Here is a 21,083-nt window from a genome sequence, read left to right as displayed (position 1 = left end):
ATACACATCAATACATAAAATAAATTCATAATACATACCAGGATCAAAATTGTGTATACCACAAGCGCATTTCATCTATAAACGACTAACCAATGACGCCGAAATCAAAACATTTGAAACAGACATTACTATCCAAAAAGTTAAAAACAGGACATCAGTCGACTCCTCCGAAAAAATCAGACATACATTTCGAACTAGATTTTTGTAACTGGGATGACTTACAAATTGGTAATTTCTGTCTGAAATATTACTTTTTGTGCTTTATATCAATATGATAATCGTCCAGTCAAACTAAGTTTTAACCTCAAATTACTGCAACAGAAAATGTTTAAGTTCTAATCTATAACATTAATCCCTACAAATACACAGAAAAAAGTGCCATATAATCTAACTTGAGGAAAACTCAAAATCATCATTTTTAATTTCCTATGGAAATTAACATTGGAAGGGGAGATAACTCTGCTAAAATTACTCTTTTTTAGCCAGTATTTGGTTGATTTTCGTAAAATTTATGTAAAGTATGATACTTTGATGGGGTTATAAGTTCGTATTTGACTATATTATATAATCGTCTGCTCACGAAATGTACTAAACCGTATTATGGGTTATGGGATTTTTTTTGGTGCATTTTTCATCAAAAAAATTGCAAATTTGTGGCTTTGTGACCATTTTGAAAAAAATAATGTGAAAATTTGGTATTCTTTATATCTGTATATTATATTTGTTTAGCATCTTCCTTGTTTAAAGGAACTTTAAACCACAAAAAGTAGAATATATGCTTAATTATTTTTATTAAATTTGAGATTCTTTACCTTGACATGTTGAAAAAATTCAATAAATGGTCAACTAATGAATAACAAAATCTAGATTGTAGCTTGATAAAAGATATGAAAACACCTTTAGAGTTGTTTGGCATACTCTAAAGTTGGCTAAATTATCAAGAATCAATACATTCTGTTGAATAGAAGCGGTAAAGTTATAATTTTGTATCAATTTAAATTGATTTTTATGCCTTTTTTGCAGAGTTATCTTCCTTTTCAATCCAAATCTCCATAGGAATTTTAAATCTTGATTTTTTTTGGTCTTCCTTAAGTTAGATTTAATGGGACTTTTTTTTGTGTATAATTTGGGTATAATGCTTAAGAAATGAGAATGCTTAAACATCTTCTGTTGCAATTACTTTAAGGTTAGGGTAACATTTATGCTAGATTGACTGGACTATAAGTCATACCATTTCAACTGGGATTTATCGCTAATTTTGTGCTGTAACAACACTGTGTGATAATAGGGGTAGAGTTGAGTGCCTGCAAACATGCTAAAGTCAGTAACATTCTGTTTATGTCTGGTCCATGTTAGGAGCCTGTAATAAAGTGGTTATCATTTGTTGCTGTTTATGATATTTGTTTTTGTTTTCCCTTTGTTGTTTTGTAGATAAAACAGGCTGTTAGTTTTCAGATCTAAATTATGATAATCGCAATGGAGATTGTCGCATGATAAAACAGTATCTCAAATCTGGAGAATTTTCACAAGATCTTCACATGATTTATTCACTTGTGAAATATGCACCCGACAACGTCTATTTTGGAGTATGTTGAAGTTTGAACTTAAATGCCAATATTAAAAATCTTCATTTAAGACTTTGTTTAGAAAATTTTCAAAGGTCAATGTCTCACCCATCCTTGATTTATTTCCAAAAATTCATGGTGGTCTATTTCAAAGATAATTATAGACAAAACAGAAAGATACAATTGATTTATTAGTTCCGTGGGGAAAGGGAAGGCTTGTTCGCAGACATGTTATCTATGACAATGACCATGATAAGAAATGTAGAAAAACGAAGACTGATAATTATGAATCGTTTCGATAAAATCGGTCGATAGAGTTGATAAAAAGTTTTTTTATTAAAGAAAAAAAACAAGCGATTTTTTAATGTAGGACTATTAAAAATACATTTAATTTTATCTTGTTAAATTTAAACTTACCTGGTGATGTCGTTCTTATCTTAATACGGTCGCTACGTTTCAAACGACTATAAAGATCTCAATATCTGACACAGATACAGATATTTTATCCGATTGGATGAAATGTCATATGAATGTAAAAAATGCACTTATATTATAAAAGACCAATAAATGCATTGGTTGTAAATGACTGGTTTAACTGTCACAATCTTTCTTGCAATGTTTACGTCCTCTTGAAAAATCTAGGTCAACCGTATTTCTTTAGAATTTATCCCATGTATTAGTTCAAAAAATGTAACTTCCAAATGTATTTATAAAATCAGAAAGCGGAAATATATAGTTTAACTTACACACAATATTAAGCTAAAATCGTTTAATTGTATTAGTAAAGATTATTATTTCATACCTATATAAAATGGTAGTCAAACACGTTAGTTTTCGATGTTTGCTTACTTATATATAGGTATATTTTAAAAATGATCGATAAAATACAAAACTCGTATCATAGTAAAAGGCTGTTAAATTTAGTCATAAATCTTCAATTGATTGTTCTATTCTTACATTGATGATTTCGACAATAAAACAGAAATAGTCTTTTGTAAATATCATATCGCTCAAAATGTATATTTTCATCTAGATAGAGAGGAAGATAGAGAAGGAGATTAAACAAAATACCGGTGACGACTACATTCCACGACTATTCTGTTTTATAATAAGTATTACATTGCTTTTCATATATCATTAACACAAAAAAAAAATCGACCTATATAAATTGTGAACTTTCCATTTCCGTGAGCAATATTCCAGCATCCCTGCATACGGAGTATATATCTCCCAATTGATACGATATTCCCGGACCTTGGTTTCCTATCATGATTTCGTTGATAGAGGATTGCTGCTCACTAGGAAGCTATTAAACCAAGAGTTCCAAATGGAGAAGTTGAAATCATCCCTTCGTAAATTTTACGGACGCCATCACGAGTTGGTTGACCGTTATTAAATAACCGTTTCACATATGATATCGGATATGCTCCTTATCTCGTTACTACAATACCCTTCCCTTTTACGAATTTGACCTACCGAATTGGATTATTAACCGGATTTGTTATAAAAGAAGATACTCGACGGGTGCCACATATGGAACAGAATATGCTTACCCTTCTGGGGTACCTGCGATCACCCCCATTTTTTAGTGGGGTTCGTGTTGCCTAGTTTTTAGTTTTCTATGTTGTTTCTTCTGTACTATAATTTTTCTGTTTGACTTTTTATTTTTAGCCATGTCCTTGTCAGTTTATTTTCAATCTATGAGTTTGACTGTCCCACTGGTATCTTTCGTCCCTCTTTTGTTATTCCAACTAAGAAAATAAACCAACATGGCTGCTACTTGTCAGTCAAAAACTTAGTCTATTGAACAAGGTGTAGTCGAAAAGTTAAGATTTTATGGTGATACTAATGTCTATGCTTCCCTGAAACACGGAGATATGTTGGATTGTTAATATTCATAAATAAAGATTGGATTGAATTTTCATTTGAAATTTTGACGTTTCATACATTATATTCCATGTCAATTATTGAAACAATGTTATAATTTTCTTACTTCAATTTTGAATCCAATTCGTGCTATTCATAGAACATAACTATCAATTTGTTTAACCAAAATGATTTCACAGCTGGTGGATGTTTCGTTAACGATTAAATTATATGCCAATAATCAACACACCAATGTCGACAAGAACTATTATTTTTTCTACACATTAACTACTCGACAAATGTTGCATCCCTTTCAAAAACTTTTCGAAAACAATCGGTTTGTTCCGAGCGCAGCCGACAAGCCTTATGCAGGAGAAACGCGTGACTTACTTTTTGAATAGTGAGCATGGTATCTTTGACCTCTGTATTGGGTAATGCATCTTCTGGTGGACTTTTCGTCCCGAGTGTATCAATAGTACAGTATTAAAAATGATATAACTGACAGGATTTTTTTAAGGGAAGTTTTCTGTAAATTAACTATAAAGGAGTAGGTCCGGTAAGGGCCGATTTCGGCCTCAATTTTCAAGTTCAACTAACGAAAGATTTTATACACTTTCTAAACACTTATATGTCTATTTCAATTGATTCAATTAGTTAATGTGGAAGATTTTAACGTAATAAGTCATATTAAACGCCCCGATTCAAGCTTAAATATGAAAAATCTATCAAATATGCCAAAAATCGTCACTTTTCAGATGGTTTTTGTCAAAAATGAAAGTGGCCGCATCCGTGTTCATCCTCAACCTTTATATATATTATGTATTATCATCAAATACAACTTGCATTTCAATATTATGAATGAACACGATTGCGGCCACTTTCATTTCAGACGGAAACCGTCTAAAATTTAACTAAAATGCTACAATTGTGAAGATTTCAGTAATTTAGCATGACTTAATGATGCTAGTACCCGATATATGTGCATTGTGTTGTCATATACAGCCCATATTTATGTAGCAGAAGCATTCTACTTTGCAATAAATATCCAAACGATTACATTTTCACAATTTTCTAAAACTGCTCTATTTTGAGGCCAAAAAGGGGTGTTACTGAACCTACTCCTTTAGACAAAAATGTAAATATTTAACTATAACGGGTAATTATTATGGCATCAGTTATCACAAAAAATAACAATTTTTCCTGAATGCTGAGTGTGAATTCGAATTGCTATAACACGTGTGTCAGTACATCCAACATTCATGTATTTTGATATGATGTTTTATTATTAATTCTGATCAGATATTGTTTTGTGTTTTATCGTTTGTAGTAATTCTATTTGTTATTTTATATTCGTTTGTTACAGTAAAAATATTAGATCACCAAGTTCATTTATATGATTTAATTTAAAGCAACTAAAAGCACAGAATGTATTTGTTTTACACAGTTTGAAGAAAAACCGACATAGTTTGATGATGAAATGAATACACAATTACAAACGCAATTCTTTTATTGTGTTAAAATACATTAAAACCCATAATTACAAACCTAATCTCGATTTATATCCAATTTTTAGAAATTTACCAGTGACGTCACTTGTTGTTTCGTTGATATATTTGTATAATGTACCGTTCAAAATTCTATTGATTTGCTGTTTTTGTTAACTGCCCTAAATTAATTTTAGTTATAGTTATTCGTTGTTATTCTGTGGTTAACATCTCGAAATGTACTGTTATATTACTTATTTTATGTATTTCTCTGCCATGAGTGTTCTTGCATTGATTTTCACTGCAATCCTGTCATGTAATCTTCTCATTTTAGCGGTATATTTAACATTACCATAAGACACGAGGTTTGCCTAGCCAGTTAACGGGGTTCAGTCCACCATGTTTTCCAAAAATGTCCAGTACGAAGTCAGGAATATGGGAGTTGATATCTAATTATTCGTTTTTATGTATATTGCATTGTCGGTTTTATTTTTTACATACCATATTTTTTTTTTATCTTAACTACACTACAAATAATATGAATTTTTATTTTGATAAATGAAATCGTGATAACATAGTTCTTTTTGAAACATCTTGATGTGTCAATTTGGTTTGTGCAATATGTTTACGTTAAGGGAGTTCGCTTCTCAGTTTCAAAGTAATTAACTTTTCAAAAAACTAGTTTATATTGATAGGGGATTTATAAAGTAATCCAAAGAGTACAAAAAATATATAGGTCACCGTGCTTGTTTTCGATATATTAGCCATTGAGATTTTGGCGGGAAAAATGTTCTCTTTTAACTTTTCATAGCTGTATCATTGACAAGTTTTAGCCCCCAAAAAATATTAAAAAATAATCAAAATTCTATAAGACTTTAACAGACAGCTTATCATTATACATGTAAAAGAATTATAAATAAAAAAATGGGGGTCACCGGGCGAAATTTGTTAAGGCATTAAAATGGATAAAATCAGAGGATTCCGAAAATCTGACCAAAATTCTAAAACATGACAAGCGAGCTTCCATAAACTATAATGGAATTTAAACTTTATAACCGAGGGAAACACGTCCACTGTAGATATTGATTGAACAAAAAAAATATACTTAAGATTTTTTTTTAAATATATCATAGCTTCTGTCCCTTTAAACTTGGTTTTATACTTAACAAACTTCCAGATATAACTTTCACATAATAATCAAATGCTTTAGAGCCAACATATTATCCGATACATGGACCTATATAATATACTATATCAATACCCGGAGGTAGATATGATACAAAATATATATATGAATAAGAAAAACCACGTTTCTTTAATCAAATTGTAACTGTATCTCTCAATTTTAGTACACGTTATCATCTTCTTTGTAAGTATTGCTAATAATCCTTGAATTAACGACCATTTCCAAATTACAACAACTCCACTCCTTTATGAATCATTTCATCAACACGGTCTTTCAACTACATGGCGATTTCGACATGTTCGATTGAACATTCCGATTTTCGATCCACACAACTACGCCTGACCGATGGATTGTTAATGAGTGTGTATAGCTTAGCCCATTTACGGCTAATACGTCTGTATTTTTGGCTTTTTGACTCAATATCTCCTCGTTTATCATTGACAGGTGTTAGTAGCACATTAGCACACCCTTTCTCTTTGTTGATAAGTAGTAATTCGTTACAAAATACTGACGCTACTGGATTTCTGTGATGAACCTCTACCATTAACATCCCAATATAAGCCGAATAGCCTGAGATAAAAAAAAAAGTGTTTTACGATGGTAACACTTCAATTTATGGATATATCAATCAGTTCAATATCAAATAAACTCATCATATATACGAGGATTAATTTTTTATTTAAGCCAGATGCACGTTTCATCTACAAAAGACTCATCAGTGACGATTGCATCCAAAAAAGTTTAAAAAAAAAGCCAAATAAATTACGAAGTTGAAGAGCATTGAAAAGCAAAATTCCTAAAGGTTTTGTCAAATACAGCTAAAGTAATTTATGCCTGAGGTGGAAAAGCATTAGTATTTCAAACATTTAAAAGTTTTGTACACAGTTAGTTCATTAATATGACCATATCAATGATAATTCATGACATCATAGAAGTGCTTGTCGAATAAAGGGTCAGTTAATATAAACAATTAGGAAAACATATGTATATCAGAATTAGAAGTCATTCCGTTTATGTTTTTGCCAGAAGAAGCAACATTCGGGTTACCTCAACGTTTTGAATTTTTGTTTTAAATTATTTCTAAAATTATTTCGTTGAGATATGTTTTAATCTTTGAGCTCATGTAGCTGTCTTTAAAAAGGTAAGTATTAACGTACAAGGGAAATGGAATATAAGTTGGAATTACACAATCAGGTATTATATCTATATACGTTAAAATTACACAGCAAGGTGCCACAAATAGAAACAGCGTTAACATAGTTTTAAAATTAAGTTACCTTTGTCCTGCTTCTCATAACCCTTGGGAAGCATATACTTATCTATCCTGGCTAGTGATATTAAACCGATCCATAGACCAGTCGTAATCCTCGTCAAACAACTGACAAATCCAATGATGACGTGAAAGAAGAACATGAAGAATGACAATATATTGAACATTTTTCTGAAAGAAAATAAATATTGATAGAAAATGTGGACAAGTACTAATAAAATACCAAAAATACAAAATCAAGCATACGTATCAAACTATGCAACCTATTTGATAATTTCAATTGCAAATTTCGATATTAGAAAAAAATCTAATAATGTAGTCTCCAAATGTGTTCTCCATTTTTGAATCTTTTGTTCTCCTGTGCACACTTTACATGCAGGTTTACAGCTCTTCATTTGATTGAAATTATCATCCGGGTCACATCTCTATTCATAATTGGTCAACGCTTTTAATGTATCACTAGAGGAATAATATGATGATAACTGGCAATTTATAAATGAAAAAAGAAGTGTTCTATGCACACTATACCAGTTCTGTTAGTTAACCAGTATTTGATAGGAATGACAAACAGTTTCGGTATCCAAATGCAATACTAATCTGAAAAGGGTTATAAACCTGTTGAAATTGTTGACGCTTTTGAAACATTGTTAATTTATCGAGATTTAAAAAAAAGTTTGCATAAGAAGTGAAACAGGTAGTTTATTGTTTCAACCGTATTAAATAGTGAATCGCATTATTCAATCTACAGTTTTCTATAAAAGAGGGACGAAAGATACCAAAAGGACAGTCAAACTCATAAATCTAAAACAAACTGACAACGCCATGGCTAAACATGAAAAAGACAAACAAACAACAGCACACACGACACAACATAGAAAACTAAAGAATAAACAACACGAACCCCACCAAAAAACTAGGGGTGATCTCAGGTGCACATGCGGCACCCGTCGTGTTGCTTATAATTAGATTTAGGGTTTATAACTGCCGTTGGATCTCATCGAACATTTTTTATTTACTGATTGATTACCAAAACGTCACTTGAATCAACGCATGTGTTGTGTTGACTTACAATGGTTTTTAAACTATAATGTCAATACTTACAAATTTTCCAAAGCCAGAGCTTTCTGAGTTTTTATCCCTTTAGGCCTAATAACAGGCATATCTTGCAGGAAGAATTTTCTTGTTAAAAAAAGTTGCAGTTTATGAAAGCCGAAGTTTATCATCATCAACGGTCTACAAAAAGACAAAAGACACAAAGAAATAGGTACGCTGTGTTTGTTCATTGATCTTATCTTTACAATGGGAATGATGGTAAAAATTAAAAATCGATATCATGTTGGATCATATAATTCATTGTTTTTGCAGCATCTCTGGTTCAGATTTATTGTTTTGTTATTTTACCCCTTTCAAGATTAATAGGTGTATCTTAGGTTGCCTTCTTTATTCCTTTGTATAACCATGTCTCAAAATATTATGCTAATTTGCTTTAATGTATTGTAAATTGTATATTCTTAATATCAAAACACCATCCATTTTATTAGAAAAAATAAAATAGTTAAGTCAGTTTTTCACATTAAATTGTTGGTTTCACAAAGGAGAATACCTTAAATGTATCAAAATTATTTCCCTCGAACATCAAAAACTAATAGCAGTATGTTTAAAGCGAAACAAATTCTAGGTAAATAACTTCGTTTCTTTATATTGCATCAAACAACTAAAAAGATAAGGATGCAGCATTTTTTCATTTTGATCAAATTTTGTAATCTTATTGCGGTTGATGGTCTTGTTCTTGTATGAAGGTTTGTCATTTTCTATGGCTACAGTATTATTTAACAGAATTAAAACAAGGTCTTACAGGGGAAATTGTGAATGAACTTAGTCCTTGAGATTTAAATATAGATTATACCCGGATTGTAGACGGAAAATCGAACAATTATTCGATAGAAATTCTCTTATAATATAATTATGTATAAACATTTCCTAAAATATACACCAAATATGAATGATGGAGCTGGTTGTGATCTAAAATAATATGATAGAATAAACAACATTGTGTAGAATATCTTTTGGCTCATTCAATTTTGATGTAAACAGTTTTGCATTTCGATTACTTCACGCTGTTATTTATGAGGGATAAATACGATTATAATCTTAAGTTTTGATTGTAAATAAATATACGAAGATGTGGCATGAGTGCCAAAGAAACAACTCTCCATTATTGTCCATCCAAGTCACAATTTGTAAAACAAAAAAAACCCCATTAAAGTTGAAAACTCTTTGTGTCTGATTTCCTTGCAATTTTTCATAACATAAGTGGTTTAAAATACACCAATGCTTTAAAAGTGATTAACCAATGAATCGGTAATTTAGTGAACATTTGTTTTTTCTTCTTCTTCAAAATGTCTGTTTTCAAAATTGATTTATTTGCTGACTGACGAACATAACTATTGTATTTAGCAACATAAGAGTAAATTAGGCAACATGATAATCCCTGTTATTCAATTGATCTTAGTATATCTTTTTATTATAGATAATTACAACTGACGAGCTTCTTAAGCTCTAAATGGCATAGTTTGTAACTTACATCACTATAACAATCAGAAAAGACAAAACTGTAAAAATCACACCAAAGAAATTTTATGACGGATGCACACAAATACAGGTGCAACATAAGGATAAAGAGATTCTGATCTACATGTTGAACCTGTTGTGTTGCTCGTGTGAATAAAAATTCGGTAATTAGTATAATTTGACAATTTAAACATATCCATCGTCATTTGTGAAACAGATATTCTAGCGGTCAATCAACTAGTGATCATGTCCGTAAAGTTTTTAAAGGATTTTGTCCTCGTTAAGTGCATAAAAGATACTTGTTGAATTTCCAGTTTTATGGTCAGTACTGAATTATATTATCAAGCAGTTTGTGTAATATAAATGACAGTTGTTATCCATTCGTTTGATGTGTTAGAGAATCCAGCAACACTAGTAAGTAATTTAGAATATTTAATTTGCAATTGGTTCGGTATAGGTATAAAAGATAATAGGAACAGACTACCAGTATCTCTATATGAATGTGTACTCACACAGAAACAAGAATCGGCTCAAAATAAGAAAATGAAACTTTTCCAGCAAGAGGTAAAATTATTACGTAGGCAATCATAAAGCAAACTATCCATAACATCCCTATTATTAATAGGTAGCCTGAAATAAATCAAAATCATATTCATTTTCTATCATCTTATTCTTTTGATATAATCTGTTATACAATAACCAATAATCAAATTTTCAATCGTTAGTTTCAATTGATTCATTTGTACTTTGCCAGTAATGTTTAAGCTATGTCACTTCTCTGTGTATCTTTAAGTAAAGAAAAAACACAAAAGCGACATTATAATATACTTAATTCCGTAAAAATATACGTATACGCGTATTAGTTTTAAAGAAGAAGTATGGAGAGCAACAGTGTTATAACCTTGTAGTTACAAGTCAGAAGCTTCAAATTCAGAAGTTGTCGTGTGTTGCCGTATATCATATTTATTTTTCATGGATTACTTTTATACATTAGTCAGGACGTTTATTTTCGCGGTTGAATTGTTTTACATATGTCTGTGAATGGTTTTTCGTATACAACATCCTCTTATTTATTTCAAACCAGTAAAAACCTTGTTTTATTCTAGCAACCGACTGCACTAAATAATTGATTTGAATGAGTATTGAAATATATAGTTGGTATAATGCTGCTATGGTCGGGGAAATTCCTAATTTCAAAATTAAAATTGTCTCGATTGCACTATACACGACGCGATAGACCACAAAGGCTCGTAGGGATATCTTCAAGGAACTTTTAAAACGGTAGAATAATTTAATTTGAATATTGTTTCGGATTAAGCACGGAACTCTAAATTCTGTTTTGGGATAACAAAAGTGTTCGGTATTTGGTCCTGAATATGAAGTATCTTTTTAAGATTGATTTCATTTTTCCTTTCCAGAAATAAAAAATATATTTCGCTTAAAGACAATGGATATGTTTCAGATATAATACGCCAACTTACACCATATCAAATATGCAATCTGTGCACCAGAATATCGTAAACTTGATGCCTAAAATGAAAAAGTGAAAAGTTACTAATTGAAATAATAAAAACCATAGAACGTTATCAACCCTGTTAACCATAAAAGGCTAGTATTGAGAATTCAACAGCATGATATATAAGCCAATGCTTCTATATAACTGAGGTGCCCTTGTCGCTGTTCTTGCAGCAAACGTTATTCTATGTTGTTGCTTTTTTTCAATTTTCTAGAATTTTATTTTATTTAGAGAACTCAAGTTATTATCTTTCTAATTTTGAAACTAGACAACTAACCTATACCTTTTCCTTTTTTTAAACAAAGATCCCTTCTTTTTATCAATATCAATGCAATATATTGCTCAATTTAAGCGTTTAGTGTATCTCGTATTAAATAATTTCAATACTTTTGATAGGATAAAAAAGAAATGCTTAAAAAATTATATCAGAATCACCCTAAATCTATGCATGTTGTAAATATTTCAACAAAGACAATGCTCATAATGAGATTATAACACTTACAACAAGATTGTCATTTAAGTTTTTTCTGAGTTTCAATGGCAAGAATGTGTAGTCTCCTCTTTGCATCTTTTCTAGATCTTTACGATAACTGATGAAGATAACAATGACATAACCGACCATGAATATGCTAGACAAAGATAACGCAACGTAAAAACCAACTGAAAAAGAGAAAAGTGAAGCAAATAACATATTAAAACTCTAGAATACAACATTTTCGTGAGGGAATCTACGATAGTAGCTGTTGAAAAGGTTAGGTAGGTGAAATAGGATTCGTAGTTGCAATATATTTTTATGTTTTAATCTCTTAAATGGTAACGATGCTTATTTAAACACATGTTGTCTACTTATAGGGGAAGAACGAAAGCTGGCAAAGGGAAGTGTTTAGATGGTGGGGTTCTTCAACTCGTAATTTTTTTTATTCAAGAGTCACTGGTGAGTCTCTTGTAGTCAAGACGCGCGTCTTCAGCATATAACAAATTTCAATCTTGGTATCTATGATGAGTTTATTTGTATGACTACCAATTACATTATTCGTCTGTCAATGTTATAGAATGTCACAATTGATAAACTCGAACCTTGCGGACAATAATTTTCTTACTACGTTCTTTTTTGAATTAGGTCAAAATGCTTAGTTTGTCATGTATGAGACTTTACTGTATATAAAATGCTTTGTGTATAAAATAATAATATAACATCTTCACACGCTTAAAACACATGTCTTATGTCTATCTCTAGATTCGTTTTCCGTGACAAGGTAATACTATGACTATTGAAGTTATATTTGTATATAGTGGATGTGGTCGAGTGGCCTAGAGCGCTGTTCTAGTAATTATAATATATACATGTATAATTCGTCTAAACATCAGCCCAACAATGATAAATCTGTTAATTTGCTTTCGCGAATTATTTTATTCTTCTCTCCAGGGATTCGAACTCACCCTACTGAAATATCGTGACACCATATCGCCTTACATTGTATCCGACGCGCAAGACCACTAGACTACTACCTAGGCTTTACAAAAATAACAATTTCGGTGGCCAGGTGTTACCTTTCCTGGTCAGTTTCAATATAGCGTCGTAAAAGAGGGACTAAAGATTTCACAAATTGAAAATAAACTGATAAAGCCATGGGTAAAAATGTACAGACCTAACAGACAAATAAAATTGAGAATGGAAATGGGGAATGTGTCAAAGAGACAACAACCCGACCATATAAAAAACAACAGCAGAGGGTCACCAACAGGTCTTCAATGTAGCGAGAAATTCCCGCACCCGGAGGCGTCCTTCAGCTGGCCCCTAAACAAATATATACTAGTCCAGTGATAATGAACGCCATACTAATTTCCAAATTGTACACAAGAAACTAAAATTAAAATAATACAAGACTAACAAAGGCCTGACTTGGGACAGGCGCAAAAATGCGGCGGGGTTAAACATGTTTGTGAGATCTCAACCATCCCCCTATACCTCTAACCAATGTAGAAAAGTAAACGCATAACAATACGCACATTAAAATGCAGTTCAAGAGAAGTCCGAGTCTGATGTCAGAAGATGTAACCAAAGAAAATAAACAAAATGACAATAATACATAAATAACAACAGACTACTAGCAGTTAACTGACATGCCAGCTCCAGACTTCAATTAAACTGACTGAAAGATTATGATTTCATCATATGAACATCCGGCACAATCCTTCCCGTTAGGGGTTTAGTATCATACTATCATAACATATACGAGAAGAACATAATCCGTGTCATGCCAACAACTGTTTTTAGAATAAATGTGTTTAGTTCCGATGCAAAGACCTTATCAGTGACTCAATATTAACGCCAAAATATGCAATCTTTAATGACTTGACAACAGTATCGTAATTATATCCCTTCTTAATAAGTCTATTCAAAGGTTTTGTAAGTTTCTGAGGTGAATACTGACACCTTTGTGCTTTATAAAGAATATTTCCATAAAAAATTGGATGTGAAATACCCGAACGTATTAGAAGTCTGCATGTTGAGCTATATTTACGAATGATGTCTTTATACCGATGATAAAATTTAGTAAATGTTTTGACTAGTTTGTGATATCGAAAAAGTTGAGATATATAAACACCGTAAGATGGTGACAAGGGAACGTCACCATCTAAAAACGGATAATTAACGATAGGAAATGAAAAATCATCCCTTTTATCATAAATTTTAGTATTCAGCTTTCCATTAGTGATATAGATATCAAGATCGAGAAAAGGGCAGTGGTCATTGTTAGTATTAGCTTTATTTTTGTCATAAATTGTAACTCATAACAATACAAAAACAGGTCCGCAATAAGTGGTGCACAGTTAGTCCCCATTGGAATTCCGATAATCTGACGATATACGGAATCCCCAAAGCGAACAAAAATGTTATCTAGTAAAAATTCAAGGGCATATATAGTATCAAAGCATGTCCAACTAACATAGTTTTTTTGTTTATTGCTACTAAAAAATGACCTAAAAGAGTTTGAACATATATATTCACATTCTGATTTTTTGAATGCCCATTTAATTAGGTGTGTGAATTTTTTCTTAATGAGAATGTGAGGCAATGTGGTATACAGGGTAGAAAAATCAAAACTTTGAACAGATTCAAAATCACCAATATAAGCATGCAATTTATCAAGTACTTCCAACGAGTTCTTGACACTCCAAAAGTAATTTATTCCACTATTTTCGAAGGCCTTATTTGAACAATTTATTATCAGGTTTTTAATTGTACCAAGTGTGCTGGTAAGAAGAATAGAAAATTTAGTAGTTGAACAATGGCTTGAAGACGAAATAAATCTATATTTGTAAGGGGTTTTGTGTAGCTTCGGAAGCCAATACATAGTTGGAACGTTCATTGTATTTGGCTCTGCTTGTAAAGCAGTGGCTAAAAGTTGATGTTTGTTACAGATTTCGTTTTCTGAAAATGGAGTCAGTTGGAATGTTGGTGAATTGGTGATTTCCTTTTTCAGAACCTCAATGTAAAATTTACGTCAAACAATAATAATATTATTAACAGCTTTATCGGCCGGGACAAAAACAAATTTCTTGGCTAGTTCTTTTAGTTAATGTTTGATACGAGAAATAGGTTTATTGTGGTTATTGTTAATAGTAAAATGTTCTTTAAAATGTTGAATACGTATATCAACTATCTTCATTACTGAATTAAAAAAAGAGTCCAAAGATTTGTTGTCAGCTTTTTCCCGTTTTATCCATTTCATACAGTAAGTATGGAGTGAGTCGTGGATGATATTACGACACTCATTCCAATTAATAATAGACGGGGGACGATATTTAGGTCCTTTACTGAGGAATGATTTTAACTCTCGGTCTTGAACGATGTTAAGATCTCCTGTTATAACATGGGAAATGGGTCCATAAATATATTCGGAATTACTGCAATTACATGAAGTAGGTGTATTTTCACTGATATTAACATCTTTAACAATAGTAAACACGACACAACTTAGAAAACTAAAGAATAAACCCCATCAACCCCACCAAAAACTAGGGGTAATCTCAGATAATCCGGAAGGGTAGGCAGATCATGATATATAAAGTATGAAAATGGAATTGTTACAGATTAGCCGAATTATCTACTGTAAAGGATCATTAAAAAAATGCAAGATACAGTAACAGAAATAATTATATTTATAAGTACGTCTGAACCAGTGACCGAGTGTTTTATATATATATGTTTAGACGAGTTGTATATACATTATGTACACAGCCATGTATCACCATCATTGATGGCGATCCGATTGATACATCTGTTGTAGAGTTGTCACTGACTCAGACGTATATATATATATATTTACCATCTGCAACAGTAAACAATAACTCAAATTCAGGTATTGATGCTTTATTAGATGTGTTGAAGTATTGAGTTTTGAAGTGTGTCGTTAACCGAACTGCAGGGTTATAGTGAATATAACCAGTGAGCAGTTCCATGCCAACCTGAAACAGAAACATAAATGATATTTTAAATATCTATCAAATATATAAATATCTCTTCAACAAAAAGTAATGCGTCGAGAATTTGACATAATATAATAAAGGAGTGCCTGCATCTCAACTCAAGTAAACATGAGAATAAGGATACCACAAAAACGAGAATGTCTATTTCATATCTTGATATTTCATTCTATATAAACATTGATTGACGATGTTTAATTTAAATCTGTTTTTATTTTTCCAATTTGAATTTCTCACCGGTTATATTACATATACCCTCTTCTCCATCGTATGGCGTTTCACTGAACAGAAACTTCACGCTCGTGCATATTTAAATGTACAGACGTCATAATCAGGGTCGTGGTCACTACATTAAAATCTGCTTCAACAGAGTTATAGGATAGAGCAACAAGAATCTGCAAATTAATAAGTGGCAAAGTACATCTTCACCGAGTGGTTGACTGATACGATGAGAGCTTGTCTGTAACCACTAGCTATGTTTTCTTGGTCTGAAATCAAGACACAAGAGCATGCCACTGATTGATTATTTTACTTATTTTGATTGACTGTGGATTCACAAAACAAGGGAGGAAGGATACTTACATTGCATGACAAGCTTAATTTTTGGCATACATTGTATTATTTCTATTGGATTTCATGCTATTTATTCATTTTTAGTTTGATACCTACGTTTTTATCTTTCTTCTCGATTTATGAGAATTTAACATTTGTCAAATACGTTTGCCTTAATTTGACACCAATAACATTCCATCCAAAGGACTTATTTACACCAATACCAAAACGCGTATTCTTTTTTTACCTTAACATTAAATGACTTTCAATCATAATGAATATAAGCTATTGTTTAAGTAAAATGATTTTGTTAATACAAACCATAAACCTTATAAGGAATGATGATTTAAAATCAGTAAAGTAAACATAAGCTGCCCAATTGTAAATTTACGAACAAAAAATCACAAAAACCACCAACTTCAGACTCCTCTGAAAAACATACAAACAAAGACGAACAACAAAGAGCAGCAAATGGTCCAAAAAACCTAACGGGCTTTATCTTGACCATCGATTTTTTTTTATATTAACCGAAAAAGTTAAAAGACAACGCTTGTCGCCCTTGCTGTTAAAAGATGTACAACATCTCTCCAATTTAGATACTAGCATAACATTTGGAATGATTAAGCTTATTTACGACGAAACAGTTAATCTCAATATCTTTTCACCTCCAGGCTTATTGCAGAAATAAAATGTATATAACCTGAAATAACACAATTCCTGCTGCTACAAAGGTTGCAATTACTCTAGGTGAAGCATGTAGTGGACCATACAGGCCAATTTTGTTCTTTATATCTTTACTGTAAGCTTTGATTGACCTTAAAAAAAGATACAGAGATTACCAATTAAGCAAGACAAGAACATTGACAGTACTAAAACATTGACAGTACTAATTTAAACTGTTGATTTTGTACACATCAGAGACAAAGAACAATGTTTTCAACCTGGTGCCAATCCCCCCCCCCCCACCCCCGTTTTTATATTTATCATCTTCTGAACCATAAGATCTGTCAAGAAACACAAATCAAACCGATTTTTCTTTTTTTTTAAGAGAGGCGAAAAATGCAAAAGGGACATACATATTCGTAAGTCGAAAATAAACAGAAAAAATTATCCATAATTTTTTTATACATGCAATAAATATGAATAAGTATACAAAGAGTACAATATGCTAATAGTTTTCTCTGTCACGATATAGGCCTATAAATAAAAATAGACTGAAGTGTTTTGTTTTTACTATTCTGATTGTTGTGAATGGATGTACTTTATTCCACCCATCAATATCAAAAGTTGGGGTTATAATTTCAAATAAACAAAGGACTTTTAACTTCATTTGCATTAATCTCGATCTGGTAATCTTGAAGAAATTAACAAAACCAAGTAAAAAAGCAACGATCGCCAAATAAACGAATGGATAATCAGGGAGATTTAATCGAAAAGCAACAGTTATGTATTACAAACAATTTCCAATATCACATGTGTAACTTGATTCATATCCTAATTATATCATATCAATTGTTTCAGCAGCCCTGTAGTTAGAACTTCAAAGTTGATATGTAGATCAACTATATGGTCATTTTTATAAATTTAACTGTTTACAAAAGTGTAAATTATTCGAAATACTAAGGATTTTCCTATCCCAGGCAGATATTACCTTAGTCATATTTGGCACAACTTTTTGGAATTTTTTGGTCATCAATGCTCTTCAAATTTGTACTTGCTGGCTTTCTAACTCTTTTGATCTGGGTGTGACTTATGAGTCTTATGCAGACGAAACGCGCGTCTGGTGTATCAAATTATAAGCCTGGAACATTTGATAACTATTCATTTCATTTTTGTAGCTTTGATTGATACAGGCAAAGGACCTAACTGCTGTAGCGCAGTATTAACGGAAACAGGCAAAACTATTTGAAAGTCCATAAAGTGTCATAGTCTAAACTCTACCCTTGTTATATTAATTTGTTTATTACAAGCTCCTTATATTCGAATCAAGAAAAAAATGTATCGAAAACAGTCACTGATTTGAGTGGTTTTCTTTGTGATAATTCATCTCTATACAATGTTTTATACCTATTTTCTTTTCAGAATTAGTTTAAATCAGAATTTATTACCTGTTTGTTTACAAATTGTATCGGTCTTTCATTCTCTACAATGCAACGGATCCTGACACCGTTAGTTTAAGAAGGTGTTTGTTAACTTGTCATGATATAATATTTCAAATTTGCCCGGTCTCTTACTAAAAATTAGGATTGTGAGTTCAAAATTTTAACCCATTTGTGGTAGGGGCTATAAGAAACATCCAGTCATATTGGAAAATCTCAAAATCAAATTCATGGATCATAGTAAAACAAAAGATGACCTATACATTCTCCAATTGACAAGAAAAGATATAATCGACGACATAAATTGTATTTGATAATTTATGATTTGAAGATTACATGAATGTGTTTGTAGATAGATGTTTTTGTGTTCTGTTAAATTGTTCCTTGTAAAATTGTTACACGATGATGACTGCTGTACCAATGATTTGACTGTTTTATTTGTTGTGTCTGTTTGGTTCAGGCATCATTGTAAATATAACAGAATTTGATGAGACTGTCAACAAAGTGAGAGGTTTAGCGCTATAAAACCAGGTTAAATCCACCATTTTCTACATTTGAAAATGCCTGTACCAAGTCAGGAATATGACAGTTCTTGTCCATTCGTTTTTGATGTGTTTTGTCATTTGATTTTGCCATGTGATTATTGACTTTCCGATTGAATTTTCCTCTGAGTTCAGTATTTTTGTTATTTTACTTTTTGCTTTCTTTATAAATTAATGTTATCTCGTTTGATTTAAAATTACAAAAAGGGACATTAGCTACGTCTATACATTGTTATGATTTTTCATGCATTTGTTATTGTTTCTTGTAGAACTCTTTGAAAATTCTTTGAAATGTGTTAGTATATTATCTTTCATTTTTGCTGGTGTGCTTTGTGTGTGCGACTTTTTGTGTTTCTTTGGTCCATATGACGTGTACTTTTAAAGATCCTGCCATTATGTTATTGTTCTATTATATGTCATAATATTATTGTTCTATTATAAATTTGAAAATACTTTAAACGACAGAATTATTTTTTGAGATTGTAACACAATGATGTCTGCTATACCAATATTGTGATAATTTTAGCTATAATGTCTGTTTTGTTCACACATCGTTGTAAATATAAGGAATTTGATGCAACTGTCATGAAAGTGAGAGGTTTAGCGCTATAAAACCAGGTTGAATCCACCATGTTCTACATTTGAAAATGGCTTTACCAGGTCAGGAATATGACAGTTGTTGTTTATTCGTTTGATGTGGTTAATCATTTACTTTTGCCATTTGATAAGGGACTTTCCGTTTAGAATTTTCCTCGGAGTTCAGTATTTGGTGATTTTTTTAAAATCAGATTATCAAGTTTGAGTTAAATCGTTAATAAAGGTTATGACGCTAAATCCCCCTTGAAGAAAGATTTTCCCTCAGATTATTCTCGTGGTGATGACTTCTGTGATATGGTTCGTACATTAGATATATTTATCATAGAAAACAAACACAAAAATGGAAAAAAAAAACGTTGATCTGGATGGTTCAATAAGGTTACAATGTATGAAACCACTTTCATTGTATTGTATTTTGATGAGGTCTTGCCTAAAAACCATGTGTTGGAACAGTTGATTAACAAAATATGGTAACGGCTTGGGAAATGCGGTTATTATGGTCATTTGTTAAAGAGCAGCTCCTGCTTCATTTTTTCGGTCCTAAATAGTAACTGCCTTTAATTTGGTTCTTTTTTGTTCACGGCAGCTATAAATACAATAAAGATTAAAAACAACATGTTATATTGTATAAACTAAGATTCACTTGTAAAGACTTTTAATAAAATGTTATCTGTGTGAATTGGACGGGATTACATTGTAAGTAATCAGTAATAATAATAAGTCTATAACTTCATACATGCATTTAGTATTGGTATCCTTCAAAAAGGATGATAACACCAGACTTATAAAGACAAGAAAAGGTTGAATTAATGAGCATTTATCTTTTAAAAAACAAATCCGATTTCCATCTATTTCAATACCCACATTTTCATAATAACAAAAAGAGATTTGTGGTTCACTTTGATGAATTAGCAACCAGACAAAGAAACATAATGTATATAAAGAACATTATAAAGTCATTGTTAAATGGCAGGTATACAATATGACAAGATTTAAATCACTCCCGTCTTTTACAGTCGTGATATTTCCAGGGTCAATCCACCATTTTTTACATTTGAAAATGCCTGTACCAAGTCAAGAAATGACAGTTGTTGTCCATTCGTTTGATATGTTTCTTCGTTTGATTTTGCAATTTGATAAAGGACTTTCCGTTTGGAATTTTTGTGATTTTACTTTTCACGAGGTTTATAAAAAACACTGTTAACTCATACTTCTTCAATCCTCTGCCTTTATCTTTAATGTCACATTCTGGTTTCTTCAATAACCACTTCACATAATTATATTGCAGCTGGCTTGCGCATAGTTTTGAGCTCTGAAAATAAAAACCGTTGAAATTGTTATCAA

The 21,083-nt window shown here is 31.4% G+C and overlaps 2 protein-coding genes across 4 annotated transcripts in view; both read right to left on the bottom strand.

Moving 5' to 3' along the window:
• The window catches only part of LOC143064763 (stimulated by retinoic acid gene 6 protein-like), a 47,513-nt gene extending 45,524 nt beyond the window's left edge, over positions 1-1,989 (bottom strand). Inside the window, exon 1 of the mRNA XM_076237840.1 lies at positions 1,983-1,989. The gene's annotated coding sequence lies outside the window, so the exon portion shown is untranslated. The remainder of the gene's footprint in view (positions 1-1,982) is intronic.
• Positions 1,990-4,815: 2,826 nt separating this feature from the next.
• The window catches only part of LOC143064761 (stimulated by retinoic acid gene 6 protein-like), a 35,137-nt gene continuing 18,869 nt past the window's right edge, over positions 4,816-21,083 (bottom strand). For 2 of the 3 annotated variants that reach the window (XM_076237835.1, XM_076237836.1), the window contains 9 exons: positions 20,951-21,051; positions 17,202-17,316; positions 15,793-15,931; positions 11,961-12,118; positions 11,424-11,472; positions 10,455-10,572; positions 8,473-8,604; positions 7,379-7,542; positions 4,816-6,671 (listed from right to left, as the gene is read on the bottom strand). In XM_076237835.1, the coding sequence (XP_076093950.1) occupies positions 6,379-6,671; positions 7,379-7,542; positions 8,473-8,604; positions 10,455-10,572; positions 11,424-11,472; positions 11,961-12,118; positions 15,793-15,931; positions 17,202-17,316; positions 20,951-21,051 (1,269 nt within the window). In that variant the 3' untranslated portion in view covers positions 4,816-6,378. Of the gene's footprint in view, positions 6,672-7,378; positions 7,543-8,472; positions 8,605-10,454; positions 10,573-11,423; positions 11,473-11,960; positions 12,119-15,792; positions 15,932-17,201; positions 17,317-20,950; positions 21,052-21,083 lie in introns of those variants that run through there. The other variant, XM_076237837.1, reaches the window with a different exon arrangement.

This window comes from Mytilus galloprovincialis, chromosome 2, assembly GCF_965363235.1.
Source record: "Mytilus galloprovincialis chromosome 2, xbMytGall1.hap1.1, whole genome shotgun sequence".
Taxonomy (NCBI): domain Eukaryota; kingdom Metazoa; phylum Mollusca; class Bivalvia; order Mytilida; family Mytilidae; genus Mytilus; species Mytilus galloprovincialis.
This window is presented reverse-complemented; position numbering and strand designations above follow the sequence as displayed.